Below are 25,437 nucleotides of genomic sequence, written 5' to 3'. Positions count from 1 at the left end.
GGGAAAGGCGGCGGATCTTGACAGTGGTGAGTGTGAGTTGCATGTCATGAAAGAGGGCCGTATATCTTTTCTGTGAGGCTTCTTTCCACAGCTCTGTGTTCTGCCTCCAAATCAGCAAGATCACCTCACCAATGATTCATTTTCTTTTTAGAGATGAAGATGAGATTGACTTGACCTGGGGAATCTGCAGGTAGTGCAGGGCACTACTCTCACCATTGTGCTTTACTGAGCTGGAGACAATTGATGGTCATGAGGGATTGGCACCTTTTTTTTTTTTTTAACACATTTTGGGAAAAAGCTGGTGTTGTTTTGCTGTTGGTGAGAACAGTACTTGGTTGAGGGAAAAATGCAAAATCACTTCTCTTTAAAAGGTAATGGGGGAGTGTGGACTTGGGGGGGAAACTGACAGCTGCTCCCTGCACACCCTCCGCACCTCCTCTGCTATTGAGAAGGGAAAACCAGGATTTCATCATGCTGTGACCTATGCATATCTTATATAAAAGCACTCATTGGGGACTTCTTTATTATTCTTTTTTCTTTCTTTTGTTATAATATGCTAGAAAAAGAGATCGAACAAGAAGTCATGGTGTATCCAAGGTGCAGAATATTTACGTAGCCCCTTTCCACTGAAAGTGACACCACCACCACCACCCTTGCTGCAGATATTATATGTCTTCATTCCTGAAAACAGTGAAGTTAATTAGCATGAACTACATCCAGAGTCTAGTTAGGCTTAGTTGTTGCTTTTGCAGAATTATGAGGCCTTTGTGCACAAAAAAATTAAGGAAAATTGTTTAATGATGATGTTTGCCAGTTACTAAGCTAGCCACCAGTTAGATGTATTTATAGCTATTTTTGCCTCTAATAATGATATGCTAATTATAGCCCAGATAGAATTCTGTAATTTCTCCCTGAAAATGGAAGCGATGCAGGGAGATGTTAACATCTGTGCTGAGGCATTGTATTAGCAATTAGGTTTTTAGGTGGCACTGCACTTCTGAAGGGAAGAAAGCAAAAGAAAATATGAGTGCTATTTCTATTCTTACGTATTTGTTTGAGCCTAAATAAAGCATTTGAACTTGAAGACCTTCTTATCCTGCAAAGCATGAATTTATCTGTGGAGTGTTTTAGAAGAACTAAGCCCCTGGGGGACAGTCCCTCAAGGGCATTTGCTCGGTTGTTCCAGAGCATCACAGCCCCAAGAGATGACTCAGGCAACAATGACAGCATGGAGAAATTGCTCATCAGTTGTGCTGCAGGGGCCAGTGCAGCTTGGGCACATTGAATATTATCATATAAATATTGCAGCTATGGACTGCAGACTGTGTTTGCAATGTTAAGGGTAGGTCCTGAGGGATCCTTTCAGTGGGCAGGCATTTTGGGTTGCACTTTGAGTTTCATCCCACCTGAGTTCAAGAGGCACATCACTGTGAAATGCCTGAAGCCATTTGCAGTCCAAAGTGACCAAAATCAGGTGGTGACTGTGGTTTGATATAGCAACCTTTGCAAACCTTATCCTGCTGTCCACAGCGAGTTTGGATTTGGCTTCTTCTTCGCCAAACACAACTCACTGCCATCACTCTTATATCAAGTAAGAATAATGATAATTTCTGCTCCAGAAATGTGAAAGAATTGGCACCTTAAATACAACTCCTGTAGCAAGTAAATGCTGAGGGGGATTATAAAATTTGAGATTTAAGCCATGCAGCTGGGAGATAACAAATAAAATGTCAGCAGCAAAGAGCAGGAAGACAGGGTGAAGAAATAAGCCTTGCAGTCACAGAACTATTTGTCTGACCTCTGTCAACCACAAGGCTTTCAAAAGTATTTTGAAGGACAGTATAATTAAAAACATGAAAATAAATAGGAAACGGAATAAAAGTGCTCATGGGTTTACCAGAAGTAAATTGTATCAGCCTATCTTGATGTCATGGGTAAGATAAATGATGTTCTAAGAAATACTTTGTATGTCATCTATGTGGACTTCAGTAATGCATTTGATACGGTTGCACTGCAGAATTTATGAGGCATGAGGACGTGGAGATTAATTGTTGAATTGATATTGCATATGGGCCTGGCTGAGGAGGAAATAAAAATTATGAGTCTTGCATAAAGAATTTGCATGCTGAAGGGCATACGTTAACAGATTATCTCAAGTATTGGCTAGACAAATGATCTTACTTGGTGGTTTCTTCAGTGATGCTGGCTTCAAAAGAGGGCGTTTGCTCTCATCCAGGATTGGAAGGCATCATCCACACTGGAAGATTTGGGGAAAAGAAAAAAAATATGAAGGGGGGAAAAAAAAAGCCAAACCCAAAGAAAGGATCTCTAGGAGTTTGAAGAGTAGAAATTCATTAATGGAGTAAACTAAACAGTGTATTTGAGGACTAGTACGAGATTGCTGCTCCCTGCTAGATGCAACCACAGGAATCAATAGTTAGGCTGCTTTAATGTGGATTTCTAGACTTTATCTGGAGCACAGTGTTCTCCATCAGGCTTAGGAGGGATGAAGGTTGGAACTGTAATGCAGGAAAGGTAACAGTAGATTTGTTAGGTGAGAAAGAGCTAATACAGCTTGTTTTGTTTAGTTGACCAAAATGAAGGTGCAAATTATTCATAAGTGCAGTCTGGTAACCAGGATATTCAGCAGTCATGAGTGCAAATAACCTTCCAGGAGGAATACACAGAACAGAAAACCTGGCCACTCTACAAGTGGAGAAGAATATTTAGAAAAGTAGTGGCTTTGCCTGCAGTTTCTTAGGACTGCACTGGCTGAGTTTTAAAGAATGAAAGGGAGTCCCTCTAAGTCCCCTGTTTTACAGGCAGAACAGACTGGCACACCATATTGTCACTTTAAACATATTCTAGGAACAAAAAAAAAGCCAGAATCTGCCTTTAAAGGAAAGCATAATCCAAAATCTTCATTGAAGTGAATGTTTGCTGTGCATTTTGTTCAGAGTTTTGATATTTTCAGCAATAAGCTGACGGAACTCTTAACGAGAGACAGAAGGGATAACGAAAGAAGAACAAAAAGGTTTTGCTTCAGCTTCTCCTTTGGTCTTTTTTTTAGGCATAACCATGCATTAGAAAATGTAACTGTTTTTAAAAAGCAATCATTTTTTATACCTAGCTTGTTTCAAAAAGGTCGTTCCACTTTCATTGTCACCTCAGGAAAAACAATAAAGCAGCAGTCCTCCACGTAATTGCACAGGCTCGCCTGGTGGGTTCTCTTTCTTGTTCAATGAAGTATCATTCATTTAGATCAGAATACAGTCTTCTAAATTAGAGGTTTACATGTGTAATTATATAAAATGATATGTTTGTTTACATCTCCAAATAAAATGTACGTCGTTTTCTATCGTTTATCTTTGAAATTCAATTTTGTTTTGTCGATCCCTAATTTATTGCAGGAGATGAATGTGCTGTTAGAGTGTTTACAATGCCTCTCACTGCCTGTGGATAATAGAATTACCCTGGTTATTGCTATTCATTTCGACATTTCTATGGTCAGGAATGTGCAGTAGTTTTACGTTCCTGAATATATGGTGAAAATCCTTATGCTATTTATTGTGGCTGCCCTTTTTTTTTTTTTTTTTTTTAATCCATCTAAAGACTTTAATTTACTTTCAAAGAGTAGTGGGACAGCTGACAACTGATGGCTGTATTTCTCAGCAGCTGCCTACTCTCTTCTGTGTTCATAAATGCGTGGAGAAGCTGTTTCATACCTTTGTGCGTAATGTTAATAAATATTGTAGATTTCTAGTAAACCCGTAAACTCCCATATGAATTTCTGCCAATTCAGCCCTGGGGCTTTGGTGAATGAGCGGTGTGTATAACCAGTCACTGAATTTATGGAACATTTTTGTAAAAATAGTGTTTGTTTTACTTATTCCTTTTGTCTGTTTAACTGGTTGGGTTAAAAGGGCTGTAATTCTAGCAAACAATCCCAGGGCATTATTTTTCCAAGCAGAGCTTTGAAGGGTAACTCTACAGAATGTGTCCTTTGATATCTTCTGGTGGTTTTCTTTCTGTATACTTCTTCCTTACAGTATTTGAGAAAGGCAGACAGGGATGTGCATCTACTTTGGACTGTGACAGGATAGGAGCAGTGTTGCAAGATGGTCAGAGCATCTCACAGGGCACAAGAACTCCGTTGAGAAAGGTGTCTAATTTTATATTCTTGTTTCCATTTCAGATTTTTTCTCTTAGAAAATGAGAATCAGTATCTGAAAGAGGAGAAAGTGTCCCTCATTACCTAGGGACTAGAAATCTTTCAGATTAGACCTCAGCTAATCCATCCAGACCATCCGTGTGTGTGTGTTGTGGGACATACATGACCCTGTGCTGCCTGGAAGCCCCAGGCAAAGATCCTGACTCCATTGTGAGTGGCAAGGGTGTAAAGCATGTACTGCTGTGACTTGGAGCCAGGCAGTATGTTCTGAGCTTCTGTTTAAAGCTGCATATTAACCTGAAGTCCCGTATTACACTTCCAATCTGTCCATCCCGTACTTGTATTTTCTTAATAATAAGTTTTTTATGAATATGCAGAGCAAGAAAAAAAATTAATGGACAGTAAAACATGCAGTAAATGTATCCTATTAATCTTTTGCCAGGGAAGGGGATGATGTTGCTTTCTCTCTCAGCTTCCTAGCTCTGTGAAGACATTCAGCCTTCATCTTAAAATAGAGAAATTTATTTAGTTTCTTTTACTTTAGCCTGATTATTACCTGTCCTACACTTTTTTCATATTTCACCTAAACAAAGTTTGAGAATGAAAAATCAATAAAGGGGTTCTTCAGAATTTCATTTAAAAAAAAATAAATAAATGTTCCTTATAGTATTAAATTCGCAGCGCTTCCAGAGATAGCAGTAAAATATGCTGTTTCTCCATACCAGATTCTGTTATCTTTTAAGCAGTACTTCAGGAAACAGCTCAGGTAAGGTTATCCATGCACAGGTTGAATGAAAATAATTTAATTTCATAAGGAGAAGGCTATTGAACTCTCCTTGGCTTCAGAGCCATATTAGGGAAATTCAATCTCTGTCTGAATATAGCCTGTAGCAAAGTAATTTTTGGTCCCTAACTGCCATAGTACTGAAAAATATGTGAATTTCTTCTAAGTCAAGGGTCAGTTTAGTTACTATCACACCTACAGCCGTGGGCTATTCTGGATAGAGAATAAGCATCAGAGGAAGCAAACCCAGAGCAGTGCCTCCCTCTGTGTAATACTGTTCAAACTCTCCTGTGCTTCAAGATTTCCTCGGCCATAGCCTTTGCACTTAAGAGCCCTTTGTGAATTTTTCTTCTGTGGCTAAGTCCACAGAAGAAATGTGGATTAATTAATTCCAACAAATAATGCATATATATGGAAAGAATGAAACCTTAGAGCTAAATATACCTCTGTAAATATATGCGTTTTGGGATAACTTTTAATATTCAGCTTTTGGGGTAGACGCAAAATGTCACACACATGCATATACATAGTCTAATATTTGACTGTATATACAGTATATGTGTATGTATTTGCATAGCACTGCCTGTCTACTTCAGCACACATAGGCACACAGAAGTTTTATTTCTGTGAGCACCCTTCTGTGAAACAAGAGCTAACTGAAAGTAGAGCAAAGATTAAATCCTTCACTTTGATCAAATTCTAAAAACAAAAAAAACTTCTAAAATTATAAAGCATTAGTCATGTTGTTGAATTTGTAACTATTCCTGATATTATGTCATGTTCAGTGATACAGACACACGTCTGCATTCATCCATACACGTGCCTGGCATTACTCCTGTGACATCAGACCCATCACCAAGCTACTGTTTGCTAATTAGTTATATTTCTTCATTTGCACTGTAGTAACTGCAGGCTTTACTAATTGCAGTTGCAAAGTATCTCAGGTGGGTTTTGATCTTTCACTGAACTTTGCCCTTCTTTAGCACACCTCAATGTACTAAAAGCAGTATCCCAGGCATCAGTGGTAAGTGTTCAAATGTCTCGATCACACATCTCAGCCTGTAGAACTGGTGGTTTGTAAGATGATGTATTGGCTGAAGATTGTATAGGCTGATGTATTGGCTAAATTGTCAGGATTTCTTTGTGTTGGTCCTGTTCTTGCTTCTGTGTCTCTAAGGCTGCATCTAAGCACTAAGGCAAGTCTGCTTTTTTACCCACCTTACACCTCTGGTTTCCTCATCCACATTATAAAATGATGAGATGAAGAACATTGCTGTTTCTTCTCCATCTACATGCTGAATTTCCTTTTACATGGGACTGATTTGGGATGCACTGTTAAGTGTCTTATCCAGTGAGGTTTTGGTAGGATGTTCCCTTGTCCTTGTCAGCTGAGACTTGTGACTGTGTCCTGCAGTATTACAGGACATGTGTAGAGTGAGCATGTTCACCTTCCAGCATTTCCACACTCTGTAACAGGAGCAGATAATTTGCTAAGATGGGAAAAATACTCCAACAGCAAAAGTGGAAGGTATCATAGAAAAGCAAGTTGTATAAGACCTCCAGGGTATTATATAGCAAGTCATCTCAAAGCTGAAATATTTGGTCAAACAATGTTTTGGAATTTCACAAAACAACTCATTTATGTGGTCTGAGGTACAGATGTGCCAGGATGAAGAGAGAGATGTTTTAACTCACAAAATCAAAGAAAAGTATGAAATTTTATGAGGAGAATGACCTAACCTTGTTTGTTGGTGGATGGTGTTACTGTAAATCACTTCTCTAGTGAATACAATTTTCCTCTTCACTTCTGTGGATGTTCTTAAAGATCACAGTTATAAATATCTCCTACCCTTAGCAGGACCATGATGTTTCCCTGCAAATTTGAGAGAAACTATTTGAGAGGTGTGCAACAACTTTTGAAGCTTGGTAGTGGTTTTGACTATTTTTTTATAAATGTGTACTGTATTTCCCAGCTGGCTTTGGAGGGTTGTCCATATGGTGGTGTCCATAAGGGCTACAGCACACATTGAAGATAGGAAAAAAAGGAAGGGTCATCTTTTTTCACTGTCCCCTTGTGACTTTCTCATAGGCAGGAGCACAGCCTAACATAATTTCCTGGGGTTTATTTTTCTCTGAGAGTTATTTTCTTTAGATAATGACTTTACACTATAACAGAGTATGACAATTTAATGTAGTTAGATAAGAGCTAACACTGGGATATGGTCTCTTGTGCAAAGTCAAGTTTTTCTCAGTTGCCCCAGTGTCTGAAAAATAAAGTTCTACATCCTGCTAAATATTGCAATTATTATGTATCTGTGGCATGGAGTAGTGAACACAAGAGGGAGGAACACAGTAAGGTTTTCATAAAACCCAGGAAATTAATTTCTTTGAGACTGGACTGGTAAAGCTGTGGGTAGTCTTAGACTTAACTGGCATATTTATTTTTTTCAGTTTTGATGATTACTCTTCATAAGTTCTTGAAATACAGTTTGGTAACCTGAAAGAACCAGATTCATATCCATACCAATACATTATAATAATTCAATAAATATTAATATCAAGTAACTGAGACCTGATTTTATGTGTAGTTGTTTTTGAGCAGTAGTGTTGGACAGTGTGATCTGTCCCTGACATCAGGAATGTATGTGACAGTGAGCAGCCAGGATGCTGCAGTGAGGCCATCATGGGTGCCAGGTGGGACAGAGAACAGGAGAGGAAACTAAAAGCCTCATAACTGCACACACATAGGAACAGTAATTTCTACACATTAATTGCACAGCCTGATGGAACTGCCCAGAATGGGCGTTGTATGCTGCCTTTAAAGCAAAAACAAGCAGTTGTGATGGTTCACAAGCAACATACTTCACAATCAGGTCTGCAGAAGTGATGGTGATGGTCTGCTACCTGCCCCCTTTAGGATCAGCTGTTAAATCTGAGTGAGAAATCTTCTAAGATCTGCTACATTTAAAACACAGGCAGTTCTGTTGTAGAGACTTGCTATGTGTTCATATATCTCTTTTGAAAGAAAATTCAGGTCTGAAGACAGTCTAACAATTATTGCAGTCAAAAAGGCTCTACATTAAACAAAGGGAAATAAAAAAATCCTTTGTGATAACAGTAGTTTTGTGAGGAGGAGCAGTAGTAGTAGCAGTAGTAGTTTTAGTTCTATCACTGAAAGGCAAGGACCATTCATTCTAAGACTTCATGATATTCAGTTTCAAGTGTTAGCTCTTGGTCTTCAAAAGGAATGTGAATTTCTCTGCCTGAAGAAAATGGTGAGGACAGGGACCTTCTATTACTTACAGCTAGAGATCTCTTTTTTTAAGAATAAAGTATGTAGAGTTTACAATGGCACATTAGGAATGAAGGAAGTGGAAGATAATATAAAAATTATCATATTCTGTACTGTGATTAGGTTGTGCTCGATAAATATCCATAGTGGCCATGCAGATGATGAATAGGGATATTTCAAATTTGAAATCTTTATCAATTTATTGGGGCTGAACATCTTTCATAATTAGGAATTACTTGCCTGTGTCTTTCAGTTCTTTTAGACATGGGGGGATCTTGTGTGAATGACACCAATTTATCATCTGTGCTGTCATTTCTGTTTAAACTCATGCAGTGAGTAGATAGATGTCTCCCATATGGTGTAACAGTTTTGAACACTTACAACTGCTTGATGCAGGCAATACCAGTTTTGTTTTTTCAGCTTTCTGCCAGCACCAGCTTCTTCCATGTAATTGTAATGATCCACTCTTAATTTCTGTGACCTCCCCTTGTGTGTCACTTCTGTGGTCTGATGTATCTTGTAACGAGTCAGAAATCCTGGAAGCAGAGTGCACTTCCCTTTGTTTATTTCATCCCATTACTTCAAGTAATATTTCTCCCCTTCTCAGCAAAATAGGTAAATGGATTCCTCCAAGGAGAAGGTGTTAGCATATGAGGAGCTGGAGCTGTAGAAGCCTTCTGGGACTTGAAGTCTGATGTAGATGTTGGTGATGGGGTTTTTTAAGAATTCAGTGTCATCATGGATTTAGATGTGTTTAGATGCTTGGCTGGCCTGATTAATTCAACAAGTAGAATAGTTAATGCAGGAAGAATTTATTTTCTTGTTTCCCTTGGTAATCTTAAAGATCACAAATTCTTGAGAACAACTTGGCCCACTGGCATTGTCTCCAAAATCAGCTTTATATCTAGGAAAAGTTGGTGTATCAAAAAACAAGCACGTAATGCATTTTTTTATCCAAAGAAATGTTTTGTATGAGGGAAGACTCAAATCTGCCCTTTAAATCTCTAGTAAGAACAAAATAAAAAACTAAGCTATGTTCCTAGAAGGTATGCATCACTTTTCTTAAGGGAACTTTGGAAGTGTTTCCTTTTCTTTCCACGATATAAATCTAACAGTTTAATCATTTGTGGAAGTACATTGCCTTACAAAAAAGACATTTTGATCATCCTCATGTAAAAAGGTACTTTATTTTAAAAATTGAACAAATGGATGAAATTGTACAACAAAACCTTTAATACATTAGAAATATTATATATGGAAATCATTATGTATACAGGTAGTTATTACAGAAATAATGTTCTTCTTTGTCAAGTATTCTTGGTGTGGAAGTAATCAGCATCCTATCCCATTAATTGTTTGAGAACTCTGAAATCTCTAATGAGGTTTTTTTACAGAAGAATTTCAGTCATATGCAAATGATTCATTGAAACTCTTAATCATACGACAAATAGTGATTCTTTAGTGAGTTTTTTTCATTCACTGTAATAAATGTAGCATGTTAACTGTAGACATACAGTTAACTGTTTCTCAGCTACTTTTCTCACAGCATTTTTTTAAAAAATTCATTGCTGGTCAGAAAGTGATAATGGTTGGACTGAGAAATAAAATGCTTGACAGATGTCAAGAGATTTGTGTCTGATATAGCTTCAAATAGATTTTTTTCCCTTTGAGAATTTTAAAAATTAATTTGTATTCAGGTTGATAAAGATACTTATTTTTCAGTGGCTATTGACAATCAAATATCATCCTTTTTTCACAGGTTTGATTACCACAACATCAAGAAAATTGGATCGGGAACAGCAAGCAGAACATTTTTTAGAGGTAAGTTTAAGTGGAAAATGCATGTTAAGATGTTAGCTGATTTTTGTAGTTTAAAATCACTTCTTATTGTTCCAGGAGAGTGGTATTCTCCTTTCTCTTCATTTATAAGAGACACACAAAGCTGGGAATTGCCTGATTATACAAAAGAAATAAAACGTTTTGCAATTCGCAAGAGCAGGAAAAAAATTGAACAAAAATTGAACACTTGTTTTCCACTTCTTATCTTCTTCAGTTAAGTCTTTTATTGTAGCTCTTAAATTTTGTTTGTGACAGAAATTTCGAATATCCAGAGCAAAATATTTTCTTAAAAATATGTGGAATAACCCCAGACGTGCCAAAACTTTTAGTCTCTCAGGTTAAACTGGTTTAAATTTTGCATCTTGGATCTAATGTGCAGCCTGATAATTTGGATGAAAGCAAACTTTGAACTTTTTTACATTCACAGCACTGTTTTGGGTTTTTGGGGTTTTTTTAGCTTTTGCTTATTGGGACTGTTAACAACAATTTTCAGATTAAAAATTGCCTTCTAAAAAGAGTATTTAAACCATTCCCTTGGCCCTTGTGATGAATGTTTCTCTTTATAAGGAGCTCACATGTTGGTTATGGAATGAGGTACTTGTAAACTACTGGTTTTGCCACATGTGTTTTCTTTCACACTGCTGTACACTATGCTGTGGTGGTTTTTTTTTTCCTTTGGGTAAAAGGTCCTTGACTCGATTCTTTTGTCTATTTGTGAAGTAAGGAATTCTTGATTCCTGTTGGTACAAGTAAAAAGAACCATATTGTCCCACATAGTCAGTCACTCCTACTAGGAAATGCTCTTCAAATCCATACAAGCTAAAAAACATCTGGACACAACAGTTCCCAGTGCAATCACTGTCTGACAGCAAAATGTAGTAAAATATATATTAACATACTCATTAGGTTTTTTATTTGCTAGAAATCCCAAATTATTTTGGTTAGTGCAGAACACAGGAGAGAAGGGTTGATTATTGCTATACAAGTTTGGGTTGGGGTTTTTTCTTGATAATTCACTGTAGATTCTTACACATTCCATGTCATAAATAAATGGAGGGAAATACAAGGATTTTTCCCTTTTTAGGATTTAAGCTGTAAAGTTAGTAAAATAATCATGTATTCCTATAACTTCAAGGTCTCCAGTTTATACTGTCAGAGAAGATCACAAATAGAATGAAAGGGGCATTGATTTTGAAATGTGTCTATTGATGAGAATCTTGGGTTTCTGAGTCTCCTTTGATCTGCAGAGAAGGACCAGGTAATCCTGGTGGACATCAGGTTAGCACAAAATGAAACACAGGAGGTTCCATCTGAATATGAGGAAAAAGCCTCTTTTCTGTGCGGGTGACAGAGCATTAGAAGAGGTTGGACAGAGAGGTTGTGGAGTCTTTCCCCCTGGAGATACTGAAAACCTGCCTGAATGCGATCCTGCACAGCCAGCTGTAGATGAACCTGCTTTAGCAGGGCTTGGACTAGATGAGCTCCACAGGTCCTTTCCAACATCAATCATTCTGTGATTCTGTGTTTGCCTCAGTGATCTCAGTGAAACTTACAGAAATTTCGCTTTAGTTATCAATATAAGTTAATCTGTTCTTTCCCCTGAATTGTATCTTGCTTGAAAAAATAACAATCTGCAAGATTTTGGGGGCTGGAGATGCAGTGGAGGGAAATTTGTGTCTTGCACTGCTCCAAGGCTTGTGGATGGGGATTGAAGTGGAGGGCAGGCTACGGAGGGGAGAAGCACGGGAGCAGAGTGTCCTGCAGAAGTGTGGATATGACCACACTGTAAAGCCCCCCTGGAAACAGTGGGTGTGAAAGGGAATTGGACGCTGGTGGAGACACAGCCCCAGTGGTCAAATTGCCCCATTGAGCTGCTGCTGAAGCGTTGCACGTCGCTGCCTCCTGGGAGGCGCGTTCCGGCTGCACATCCGCACGTAGGCTGGGATCCAGAGCCAGGCTGGCCAAGCTGTGCTTGTTCTTGTGGCAAACTGAGAAACAGTTTCTGAAATGCCTGTCTGTCTGTGTGTAATTTACCCCCTGGGGAGGCCTTAATTGCCTGGACAGCCGTGGTTTCCCAGTAGTACAGTGTTTCTCTTCTGGCTTCATTTCATATCCTTTTTCCAGGAGTCAGTCTGGTGTAAAGGAGTGCAAACTTGGCTCCCTTTGAGAAGCTGTGATTAGTACTTGACCTAGCATCCCTTGCTCCCCTTTGCTCAGTGTCTGTGTGAGCCACTGACAGACCTTTCCTAGATACAACTTTTTAATTACTTTTAATAAGCCTGTTTTTGACAGAGATGCTGTACCCTGTAAGTACCTGCCAGTATTTATTTAGCAAATTTCATTGTTATCAGTATTTCCACCTCTTTCACTGAAGCTGTTAGGAAAATGAAGTGATACAAGATAGCAGATGTTTGTCACTGTGGTTGTGTGTAGTGCCAGTGCTTGTCTCCCGACCACCACTTGTGATGGCATAGAGTTGTTCTTCTGGAGTTGTCTGTCCCTGTCTGTACCAGAGGTAACACGAATTATCAGGAAGGACTGGATGTGTATTTTTAAGGCTTCCATGCTTAGGAAAGATGAATCTAAGCGGCTTTCCTTCTAAGTTGCATGAGAATTCTGTTGCAAAGTAAGTACTGAGGTCAAGGTCAGATGTGCATTTCTTCTTCATTCCTCCTTTAATTGTCTTTAGATGTATGGACCTGTGTCTACATGGATTTTTTAAATGGTACCTCAGGCTGCTGTCACAGGACTTACACTTACCATGTAATGTATGTATGTTCCAAAGGGAGTGCAGAAACCTGTCTAGACCCTGAGCCAAAAGGTGCATGAAGAAGTCAGAAATCGACTCCCCTTTATAATCATTGGGATTTTCTGTTTGCTTCAGTGATATTTTTTAGGTATTGTTTGTTTTTTTGTTTTGGCATTTTGGAACAAGGGGGTAAAAAAATAATTGCTTCTCCCAGGTTTTTCATTGATTGTGGCGTTGTCAATACTTTCTTTTTAAGCTCCCAAGTTGAGGGCTTAATTTTTTTCTGACACATTTATAATGCCTTGCAAAGCTGCAACTTGTATTCCGTGCTTGTTATCAGAAGAATTTTACTGCTGAGGTTTAAATTGGATGTCGCTGGATTTTATACAGGATGGTCTCTTGCTTTAGTGAATTCTTATTAATGGACTGGTTCTGCCTGAAATGGGAGGAAAATGACCACTTGATTACATTACTTTCTCACATGAAGCAAGACAAAAGCATTTGTTCTATTTCACAGACTTTCTCAAATATTTCATCGTTCGGATGAAGTATTTAAATAACAGTCTGAAGGAGGAAAGGTAATCCTGAGAACTACCTGCTTGCTTTGCAAGTGAGTGAGAAATAGTGATGTATTTCCAAGTGGGGTGCAAGTTTCAGATTATTTGGCTTTATTCTGCTTCAATAACTGAATACATCATCCTCTTCTTTCCTTCTTTTACTTCCTCCTTCTTCAGGACATGTGTTGTCTTCTAATAATTTCTACATTAACACTTCACATTCTCTTCTCGTATTATGCTAATTTACTAAAAAGAAGAAGCTAGAAGTGGAGAATGTTAGTAGAGTTTGAGCTATGGAAAAAAAACCTTCACAAAAATAGTCTGTCAGGTTTTTTTCTGCCCTCAGTTTTTGCAGATGCCTCCTAATGCTGGTTGACAGTTTTACAAACTCTAGTGATTTTGCTGTGATTTTATTGAAACAGCTGCAGGAGTGGTAGAGGTCCTATAATAAGCATAAAAATTAAACCATTTCATGCAGGGTCTGCACCCTTGTGTGGTGTCAGCTGATTCTGAGATTTCCTGAACATGAATAGTTCCTGGTCTGCTTTCCAGTGTACGTGGGCAACTTGATGGGAGAGGATTGTTGAATCTAGGTTACAGTTCATTAACTTGCACATTCAGCCCAGGAATGGATCTGAGCATGTTTTCTCGCCCTGAGCAGTTTCTAAACACTCTGTTGCAGAGCCTTTGTTACTCATGCTTCCAATACAGAAAGCCTCTGCAAAATGCACCCACCGCTGAGCAGTTCAGCTTGTTGGGAATTGCTGTGTCAAGACCTGTGTTTAGCAAAAGAATGGCCAGAAGAGTTACAGGCTTCAGTGTGCAATTCTAGCAGCAGTCTTTGAAACTTCATGATTGAAGGGGTGAATTGTCTGTAGTGAGAGGTGACCTCTCCATCCTCTTGATAATGATATATAATAAGTTGGTGCTTTTAAAGTGCTGAGGCTGTTTAGTCTCTCCCTGATGAGCACATGTGGTGTGGGCTCTTCAGACTTTTAGCCAGTTTTGAAAATTATATCCAAAACACTAAAATGGCTATTTAAATTTGCCACTGCAGATTCATTTAGAAAATATCTTTTAACATTTGTCACGGTAAAAAACCTGTCTATTCAAAGTGTCTCTAAAGAATAAAAGTAGCTGTTAATAAGCATGGTTAGAACTTTAAATCTCTTCAGAAGTGACAAAGCAACTGAAGGCAATAGGTTTAAAAATAGTGTTACAGCAGCCTTAGCCTTTCAAGGTCCAAGTCATGTACCCTAATTGAAGAGGAGGAGAAGTGGGAGCAGAGTATTGGCTTACTGCAGCTAATTTTTAGCCCTCTTAGTGCTATCAGAATGGTAACAGTGGCTCTCAAGTGCCCTGCTTTTGTCACAAATCAGTATACACAAGCTTCATCAATCTTCCTGCTGCGAAGCTCGAGCACAGCACTGAGAAGGATGGCAGTAACAGTGCAAGGGGTCATAATGAAGACAAATTGCTAAATCTGATGTGAGTGTCAAAATGCATGGGCTGAATGAAACACATTGGTTTCTATTTACTGTAGGTACACTAAGGGTACAATAAACTGTGTTACATGGCATGTATTTATATGCAGTAATTAGAGGGAAACATGATAATGCTCTCTGTAATTGGAGCCTTCTAAAAAGAATTCAAATTTCCACTCATTTAATGGGGAGTTGTAAGTGTGAGGGGAATGTTGATAGAGGGATTATAATTTTATTCCACTTGGAATTTGGTCCAGAATATCACCAGGGAAGTTGCTGCCATGAAGTTTATGGCCGCAGTTTGCAGGGGAGGAGGAGTTTAAGAACTCGGTAAGTGGCATTTAAAAATAGCACTACCTCTCAGTTCTTCCCACAAACACCACACGGGTGGCTCAGCATTGGACCAGTCTGTGTTCTCCACCAGCCTCCTCTTTTCCTCCAACATCTCCCACACAAGAACTTCACAAATTTAGCTTTGTTTTGTTGTTGAGCCTGCTCACTTGGGCTGCAGCCTTTGCTAGTGGGGATGCCTGAAGTCAGTGGTCCTTTGTGAGAAACTGCAACATTTTCTGAAGAATATAGGCAGCTGTGCGGCAATATGCTCATGTATATTTTTACAGGAGAATTACAAAAGCTGAAGTTCATTGGGTTTATGTAGCTGAATAGTGCTCTACAGCACACTGATTGCTTAAATCCTGGATTACAAGTCTGTGTAAGCATTTGTTTCATGGTTCTTTAGCATTGCCCACATTTGGCAGAGAAAGCTGCATTTTTTCTCAGTGACATGCTGGTGATGGTGTAAAAATGAGGCAGTGTGTCTGATTGAACATTTTGTCTGAGGTTTGAATGGGCCCAAAGGCACATGCCTTTCCCTTTTTAACACCGAAGCTTATCAGAAAATGCAAGGGAAGTTTAAAAAATAGGTAAACAGCCTCTTCTTTCCAGCTTGAGTTCGAAAAGTATTACTGGTTGTGCTTGCTGGAAATAAGAGAACTATTTTAATTATTTTTGAGACACCTGAAAGTATTTCTAGTTGAACAGTTTGTTTATAGAGGCAGCTTTCTAAAAGGACAATGGAAGATGTATCAATGTCATCTTCAAATGGTGACACTGAACTTTAACGTCAACTTCAAAGTTAAGGGGGAAAAGAAAAAGAAAAAAAGGAAAGGAAGGAAAAAAAAAGAGAAAGAGGGTGGGGTGGAAAGAAAGGGAAGAAAACAAACAGCTCTAAAGAAAATCAAAAACATGTTCATCTCATATTACCTCTCCATGGCGTTGTCAGCAGAGGGGAAATCCACCTGGCCAGTGTGCTGTTAGATCTAGCAGAGACACAAGGTCTGGGCTTAGGAGGGCAAACTGAGCTCACTCACCCCATCCATGATGCAGGTTTCCTTCCTGCACCCTGTGTTCTTCTGCTGCTCTTCTCAGAAACAGCCAACAACTTTCTAAGGGCAGGGGGTGACTGGAGGTTAAAACCATCCTTCAGAGGCAGATTTACATATGACATTGCACACTGTTTCTCATGTGTATTTGGGCAGAAAGTCTTACACAGCAAAATGAAGGGAAAGTCCTGGTGTGATCCATCTGTCTGCAGTGACAAGTGGTCTCCTCAGCTAGACTGTTGTCTCTAACTTACGTGATCTGGTAAGATGAAGAATTATCAGTTGCATCACTGAAAATATTACTAATTCCATTGTTAAGTGAGTGGTCTCTGTGCAAGAGATATGAACAGAAATTTTAAACAGCAAAAGAATTAAGGCGTCGTGTTTTTACAGATTACTCTCTTTTATTATTACAAATTTCAATAGCTCCCAAATGTTCTATTATTTTAGATAATGTCCTGAGAAGTAACACAAATAACAGAGCCTAAGCATTGGGAAAACTGAATTTAATAACACTTTTCTTCATGCATGTGGAATATTAATTCTGCTTTCTTATTAAATAAGAAAAAAATCTCCTTGTAAATTTATAATAATACAGCAAATTAAGCTTGGATTTAAAAAAAAAAAAAATAGAATTGTGTGTTTAAAGTCCTTAGTATTCTATGTTAAATTCAGATAGCCATTGGAAAATATGCCCACAATTCTGATGACACAATATATATACCAAAGGGAAAGGGCAAGATTGGGTCTGTGTATGTCAAATAGTAGCAGTGACCCTCAGCTCATTTTGTTTGTTCAATGAAATACCAATAGCCTTGAGAGACTGGGTGTGCAAAGAATGTCTGTGACATTTCCATAAAATTTGTAGACTTTTAAGTCAAGCTATTGCTGAGGATGCTTTTTTGCCTTATGCTAATGTCTGATTTCAGTCTTTATTTTTTTAGATAATAATAATCACATTCTTTTAACTGTCTCATTATTAGTTTTGCACATGCTAACACCAGGATGATGTCAAGGACAGATACCCTACTGACAGTTCAATCAGTGCATCATTTATATCCGAGTACCTGATTCTGGCCTTTCTTGGAGAGTGCTTAAGCCATCCAGCTAATCTGATACTGTGTGGGAGTTCTTACCTGGTAGGAATTTAGTCCAGCATTAAAAATCTCTTGCTTGTTTGGTTAATCTATTTTATTGATCCCAAATACCAATACTAATGAAGAAAAGCATTCCTCTTTTCTATCTTTAATGAGCTTCCTAAGTAAAAACCTTCATAACTCAATATGCAATACTGTGGGGTTTTGTTGTGAATGCTTGATGATTACAGGAATGAGCCAGAGCTTACAGACCTTCTATAGGTGTAGTGTAAGCTTGTGTTCATATGTTTGGTATTAAAATAAGAAAGCACAGTTCATATATTATTTATTCCCTCCTCAGCTCATAGAAAAGATTTCATTTTCCCAGTTCATTGACATATGGTGAGAGATGTACCATCTACAGTGGAATACTTCCCAAATATACTTTTTACTACATCATGTTTCATTGGACAGTGAGTCTGCTAGAAATGGGCAGGGAACAATTGGTGTTATGATCCAGGATAAAAAACTAATTAATTACCTATTTAGATGAAAATCTGGCCCAATATCGAGATAGAAATGATTTTGCAGGTACTCATTCAGGTTCATGTTTTGAAGAGCATGGCAAGATCAGAGTCATCCAGGGCTGAGGCTTTGGTTCATACCAAAAGTGCCATGGTGTCTCATTAGAAAAATCGCATTTGTGATTGCCTAGAGTTTTGCTTTAGTCAAGGAATGATTTGCATATATCTGGCATTTGCAGAGGGAGGGAGGTTGTTTTACAGATTTCATGAATCACTGACCTGAACCGTTGGGTCATGAAATGAAGAAATGAATATCCGCAAAGCGCAGCTCTGTTGGCTTTTTCATGCTGGGCATCAAATGCCTCTTTCAGGATTTTCCTTGTAGACCCCCAGCATTCCAGCAGCAGATCTTGGCTCTAAGCACCTCAGCATGGAAGCAGGGAAGGAGATATTCAGCTTATAGACTTTGCATGCTATCTTATCAGGCATTTTCCAAATCTTTCAAAGGCATAACAGAAAAGATGGAATTGTGCCAGGAAGGAAATCCAGCCTGCAGTCAGCCACCCTGCAAGGTTCTGAGCATCTCCTGGGAGCCTAGGGGTGTATCAGCACTTCCTTGATCCTCTGGACATAATTAAAATCTCACCGGACTCAGCGTCGTGGTGTACTTCGAGAAAGTTACCCTATGATTAACTAGCATTATATTAAGATGTGTGATGTCACTGTGGAGAGGGGAAAGTATTATGCTGGGGGCTAGTTCAATTCCTTTGCTTATTCTGAGTGGTGTGCTTAGTCTGGCTTCAGTAGCAATGATTTTCCTAAACTTATCCCTAATAATCCGAGGATAAAAGAATTAGACATTGGTGCCCATGGCTGCATTTCCTCAGGTGTGTTGGAAATGGATGAGTGAATACATGAGAGAAAAGCAATTTGAAATATATTCAATACCTCTCTCTTCTCTTTGCAGAACTATGAGATAGCAGAGCATTAGATCAATGCAAATAGGTGGAAAAGTATTATTAAAACATCAAGTTTTATTGCATGCTTCGAAAATTAGGTCTGCACCCATGTGTTAAATGCTGTTGAAACAGAGAGGGATGTATTAGTGGTCTTCCTTCTTGTTTTATAAATCATTCCTCATGCTAAGCTTGTGCAGGCAAATTCTGTGGTTAATCTATATCAAGCTTTTCAGTCAGGATTTAGAAGTTTAGTCTAATGTTGCTTTCTCACTGAGGGATTAGCTCATAGATTAGCTCAGGGCTAACAGGTTTTTTCTTCATTGTAGGTTTCTTAAGATCTGTAGTTCCCTTTTTTATGGGCTGAAGCCCACCTACCATGCCCAAATTGGTCTCATATATTCTGTCAGGGTGTCTCCCTTGCCAGGCTCTGTGCTTGGTGAAACAAAGACTCATTGTGCAGGGTGCACTGCTTTGCTAAATCTTCACATTTTTATATGAATGTACCAATGTTTTAATCTTCTGCAGAAGCCACAGGAAATCTTTCACATGATTCAAACCTATTTTAGATATACAGAGCCTTTGTGTTATGTGAATTGTCTGCTTTAGTGCAATATCATGCATTTTGTAGCATGGGTAATACCCATCAGCTGCCAGACTGTTAATTTATGTCTGTAATGTTTGAGCACACAAACATGCATGCACATACACACATTTTGCAGAGTCTCATTTTCCTGCCTTCTCAGCTAAGACCAAAGTGAGAGTCGAATTTAGGGCAGGGGAGCATCTTCTTCCTCAGTTAGGAATGCATTGCATCTGTACTAAAATCCTTTCTGGGCGCAGGAAATCCTAGTATGCCATTTAATTAATCCATCAAATGCCCTTAAACAAGATTTGCATCCATTTGTTCTTTCTCCCAGGGTGATCTGTTCTCAGCTGTTCCAAATTCAGGCTTGTTATTGTTAAAAAAAAATATTGATTTTGGAATTTTTTTACAGCAACTTCACTTGCCACCACCATTTATCTGCACCAAATCCAACCAACCACCCTGCAATACCGTGTGCAGGGATCCCAGCACTAACTCTCTAATTCTGTTGTCTTGAGTGACCTTTGGGTTGATTTGACACATGCGTGTTTTGTCAGTGCTCTGTCCTCTGAATTTTAATTTTTATTTTTTTTGTCTTTCCCTTCTTAGTGCTTTTCCTTTTCAGGGGTTTATCATTTTCATACATTAAAAACTCAGCATTCCACAGAACTGCCCCCACCACTCCATGCACTTGATGAAAACCGTTTCCCAGTGAAACAATGAATGCACAACATTTTCTTTGAGCCTCACCACATCTCACAGTCTTCTCACTGTAGCCTGTAATGTCCTTCAATATAATATATTTTCCCTCTTTTTCTGATCTTTCAGATCTTTCCCACATCACCACACTATCCCTCCACCATATAATCCTTAAACATTCATATTGATCAAGAAGGATGTACTGGACAGGATTGGAAAATATCAAGCAAAATAATGGTGGTTTGAAAAAATTGTGCCATTTGGGGTTTTCTTTTTTCATTTTAAAAGTAATTTGTTATGGCAAAAGTGCATCATTATGTGAAATGTGCTTAAATAAGATTGGAGTTCTGAACATAATTTGTAACATGACACAAATTAAGGTATTTACAAGATACCTAGAGATAATAAAACCTCTAATCGGGTTGCAAATCAGTTTACTAAGTATAATTGACGCTTTTTTCTCCCTAACTATATTATCACAGAACATAAGAATCCTAATGTTTTTCTTATCTGACTTCAGCTTGATAACAATCAGAGACCAAACAGTTATTTTGCTTTTTATGAAGACATGATTTAAACAGAAAAGTACAAAGGCCCTGAAGCATCAAGTGCAAAGAAATCGGCCCTCAAAACCAGTAATTTTCTTTTCACAGTCTAACAAATTTCAGTTGTCAAGAAACAGATTAATCTCATCATTCTCAAATGTAATATTGCTGTTTGCTAATTTCTCATGATGCAGAGACATTGAAAATGTTATCATAGCAGTCCTAAAGCACATTTTATGGTTTGGCAAAAAATAATACTTTCTTTGGCAAGGAATGTTCTAAATAATCAAAAGCAAGGATTAACATGAGCACTTGAGAGCAAAAATGTCAGAATCAAAATAATGAGTTATTTTTTCTCACATTCCCTGGGAAAGTAAAAAATACAAATATTGCTAATAGCAGTCTGTCAATTTGTGTCTTTGACTTTTCTGAGATCCAGCATGTTATCTTTAATCCAGATACCAGTAAATAAGTGAATATTTTCTTCCACAACCTCAAATATATCTTGTTTTCCCATTGTATTTTGTTGTCTTCCACTGTCCTTCCAGATAGTTAGTAAGGTGTTGTATAAACTAAAGCAAGTGTTTTTAACTCTCAGATTTTAAAGACTTCATTGGAAAAAAAAAAAAAAAAAAAAACCTGGGAGAAGATAAAAACATGGTTTTTTACATTGTGCCTCTTTTTTAAAACCCCAACACTTGACCACAGTTTAAAAAACACTTAGAAAATTTCCACAAAATCATAAATTTTAGACCACACATTTTAACTAAGCGGAGCTTTATTATCTGGTACACATGCCAAAATGGCATGATATCTGATGACTGAGAGGGACAGAAGGCACTGAGGGCTGTCTGTTAGCTTGGTCTCAGTAGACCATAATTTGTAGCAGAAGGAATCAAAATATTAACTGACATGTGAGGTTAATTTGCATTTACTCCTTATCCTCCTCACCAAAACCCTGTTGTTCAAATGGACCTGCCCAAACTCTCTCTGTGTAGCTTTGGACATATGTTTGTGGGATTGAATTGAATACTAAAGCCTGTTCTGTCTTTCCGAACACTGGCATTTACCAAGTATGTGTACAGTTAAGTATCTTTCACTATTTTTGTTGCAGCACACTAAATACTGCCTGAGTACAGTCTTCTCTGCAGCACCTCAGCTGGGGAATGACATTTAAAAAGTAAAATAATACTTTCTTTGAATGCCTTCTCTTCAGGCATTCAATCCTCATAATATCCGACTCTCAGTGTGAAAGTATCAATTGAAAGCTGTGGCTTTTTTAATAAAAAGAAGTCTGAAGTGTACAGAAGATGTGTTATTTCTGCAGCCCTGGGAGGGTGCCTTGATGATGGATCACAGTGGTGATGGGATGCCCAACTTCCAGCAAGCTGCTCAGGTCCCAAAAGAATTCCTTGCTGCTGCAGCACAGTGCTCAGCATGAGGCAGTCATTTATCCAGCTTCCTGACAAAGCACATTACCCAGCTCGGGGCTGTGGGCTGTTTTTCAGCTCATTCAGTTCTTACAGAGTTAATTTGGTGTCCCCTTCCCTCTCCTCTAAGCTATAGCTAAGAGCTACCTCATGACTTCCTAACTTGAGACACATCCCTGGTTTCTCTGGAGTACAATAAGCTCCACTAGCCCTTGAATGCCTAAAAGATAGTAGCTGAATAAATTACACATTTGTGCTCTATTTTCTAGAGGTTATTGGGAGCGCATTCACCAGACTTACGTACCAAAACAGGAACTGCACTTGAACTTGACTTGATTGATAAACTGCCTCACTAAGCCTGTAAATCAGTTTAACATGTTTTGTCATACGAGTAATCTGTGGATTAGATCTGCTCCTAATACTCCATTTCCAAAACTGGATGCACTTTTGGAGAACAAGTTTGTTTATATTTTGTAGGGGATTTCTCAGAGGGAGCAGTGGCAGCATCTCTAGGTAGTGTCAACCAGGGCTCCACATCAAGAGCGAACATCTGCAGTAGTGACCCAGCACTGACCATGGGAATCAGTGCCTGGGGCTGGCATATCTGATTTGCCTGTGCCAAGGGATCACACTTCCTGCACTGGTCCTGACAGGATGTACTTGTGCTGTTCACCACCTCCCATAAATCAGGAGCTTTCTCACAGCTATTTCCAACAGAGTACCCTGCCTCTTTAACACCTCCTGAGACATTCTCAAAAGCAAAGCAGCTCCTGATACTTTACTTTTTCAATCTCTTCCGCTAAAAGCCAGCAAAGCAACTCATTAGAGGTTTCTTCTTTCTGCTTCCTCCTTTTGCTCCCTTCACCTAGTGAGGGCTAATTGGAGACCCATAAAATGAATCCAGGGAAATTCACCAGCTTCTCCCATATATCAGCCCTGCACTCCCAAATTGGGCATATTGTCTCATGCAGTGTTTTATTGTCCCCAAACCACATTATCAAGGAGGCAATCTCACAAAGGTTAATAGCACTACTTGGTTGTCTCTCCATCTGACATTCCTGCTCATGACTCTAAATCCAGTTGTTTCACCATTCACTTCAGACGCCTCTGCTGCTGTTAATTGGGTGCTGCTTCCCACTGACTTCACCCCCGGTTCTATAAATTGTAACTACTAGTTAGCTGATTGTCCCGGCTCTTAACTTTCATTTCACAACTGGGAAAAGTATGTGTGGGTTGATATACCTGTCTTTTCAACCCCACTCTTTGACATTTGCAGTCCAATTATCGGTCGCCTTGGCCATCCGTTCGGTCCAACTGTCCTCCCGTTGGTATGCTATGTGTCAACACCTACCCCATACACTGCCCTAATGGGAAAATAAACAGTAAATTATGAGCCTGTATAAATCCAATAAAGAGTGACTTTGACTCTGTAAACCATGGAAGTGAAACTGAGGTGTTTTATGTAGTTGCTGGTATCCCAGGCTGGAATTGCTGCTCTGTATTTTTAGTGTCGCAGCTTACTGGAGTCAGGCAAGATATCTGTCTATTGAGTGCCGTGGTGCCCATGCAGTACGAAAATGAACCTTAAGGGCTATGCATGTTAAGATTTCTGTATTACATTCTTGAATCAATGGTTGTCATCAGTAGAAAGCAGTAAATTTATATTAATCATTCTTGATTAAATACTTCCTTTCCACAGAAAAAAAAGTATACTTCCTAAGCTCTACTCACATTTTACATTTTATTGACCCTTTGCACAGCAGTGAATGCCATCCTGTGGCTACAAAACTCAAATGCATGTTAAAGACTAATTCTGCAGAAGAATGAAAGTGCTAGGAATATTTTAAAAGTTGTGATCTTTTAAAATTCCTCCCGCGCTGCAGGAGTAGAATACCATCTTGTTATTATTCCAACACATAAAGATCCCTTTCCAGGACTCCAGGCACTATGAAATTAATTAATTATAATAATATTAATTGATTAATTAATATTAATAACCTGAACATTTTAATGTGTTCCAAGTGTTACTCTGGGAAATTAAGGTTTTGGGACAGGATTTTTTCTTTTCAACACATTTGGGATATTAAAACTTGGGGACAGCTTTTCCTGTTGTATCGTTACCCCCAAATGACTTTGTTCCCATACACACACCTAGTTATTTATGTTGGCAGTATGGTCTTGACACATTCTGAAAATTTTTCATATACATCGCTGTTCACAGTATCACTGGCTATGTGTGTAACAGATTGAACCAACAGGGAAAAAAAGTCGTGCTGAAGAAAATAATTTCGTGTGAAATTGCTGTTTCTGTAAAGCAAACAGAAAATCCCACATTAGCCTGGGCGCTGCGTAAGATTGTTGCCAGTCAATTATCAGGCGCACAGTGGTGATGCTGCAGTGGTGCACACCTTCCTTGCCCTTTAGCTGAAGGCTCACAGCTTTCGGGTACTCATACAACTGAAGCCCAGGGCTGGGCAAAAGCTCAATGAAAATTAAAACTACTGAAATCAGGTTGTTGAGCTCTGGCTGCCACCCTGTTCTCACCAAAGTCAACCCTGTTCTCACCAAAATCAATGGGAAAATTCCCATTGATTTCTGAGTCGGAGGGTTTCACAGCTGGCCAGTGCTTCCCTACCAAGAAGGTGTCTGTAATTATTTGGCTGCTCAGACAACATAGGAGTGGTTCATTAGGGTAATATTTGTCTTTACACTAGCTCTGTGTGTCTCCAGTTGTGCAGTATCTGTGTACCCCACCGTCCACAGCATGGCTGGGGAGGCTGACACTATTCTCAGGTGTTTGTGGTGATTTTTAGAGATTCACCAGAGCTGAGAAAAGAGCTAAACTGACTTAGTGAAAAAGATGATTACAGTGAACCTGTCCTTAAAGGTACGCTTGTCTTGCGTCAGTCTTGTCTAGTGAGAAAGAGCAAGGTTTGTACTGTGTCTAGTGAAACACAGAGTCCTGCTGCACCCTTCAGTGAAGGGCATGATAGCTCTCATTCTGTATCACCAGAACAGTTACCTGAACTTCAGTTTCACATCTTTGTACTGGACATAACATCTGAGCCCATTTTCCAGTTTGAGTTTTCCAAGCTGGGAAATCAATGTGGAAAAAGTAAAAAAGGTGGTCAGTCCAAGAATGTGAGTTTTATTTCCAAATTGGAATCTTCATTTTTTCCCCCGTGCTGATTGATTCTCAACCAGATTGTAAGATTGACCCCATGCCAATATAAATTAGCTAGTAGATATTTACAGGACATATAAAATCAAAGACAAGTAGAGGTTGAGATAATAAGGCTTGTCTGTGTTGCCTGTTAGATGAAAGTGTGATTAAATATGGCCCAATTAATGCCTTTTATCTGT

The 25,437-nt window shown here is 38.8% G+C and overlaps 1 protein-coding gene across 2 annotated transcripts in view; it reads left to right on the top strand.

Annotated features, from left to right (window-relative positions):
- Window positions 1–25,437, top strand: part of FAT3 (FAT atypical cadherin 3) — a 327,081-nt gene that overhangs the window by 188,960 nt on the left and 112,684 nt on the right. For both annotated transcript variants that reach the window (XM_041487251.1, XM_041487250.1), the window contains exon 4: window positions 10,007–10,068. In XM_041487251.1, the coding sequence (XP_041343185.1) occupies window positions 10,007–10,068 (62 nt within the window). The remainder of the gene's footprint in view (window positions 1–10,006; window positions 10,069–25,437) is intronic.

This window comes from Pyrgilauda ruficollis, unplaced genomic scaffold (genome assembly GCF_017590135.1).
Source record: "Pyrgilauda ruficollis isolate IOZ18807 unplaced genomic scaffold, ASM1759013v1 scaffold8, whole genome shotgun sequence".
In the NCBI taxonomy this organism is placed as follows: Eukaryota; Metazoa; Chordata; class Aves; order Passeriformes; family Passeridae; genus Pyrgilauda; species Pyrgilauda ruficollis.
The sequence above is the reverse complement of the archived record's forward strand: the minus strand, read 5'-3'. Positions and strand labels throughout refer to the sequence as shown.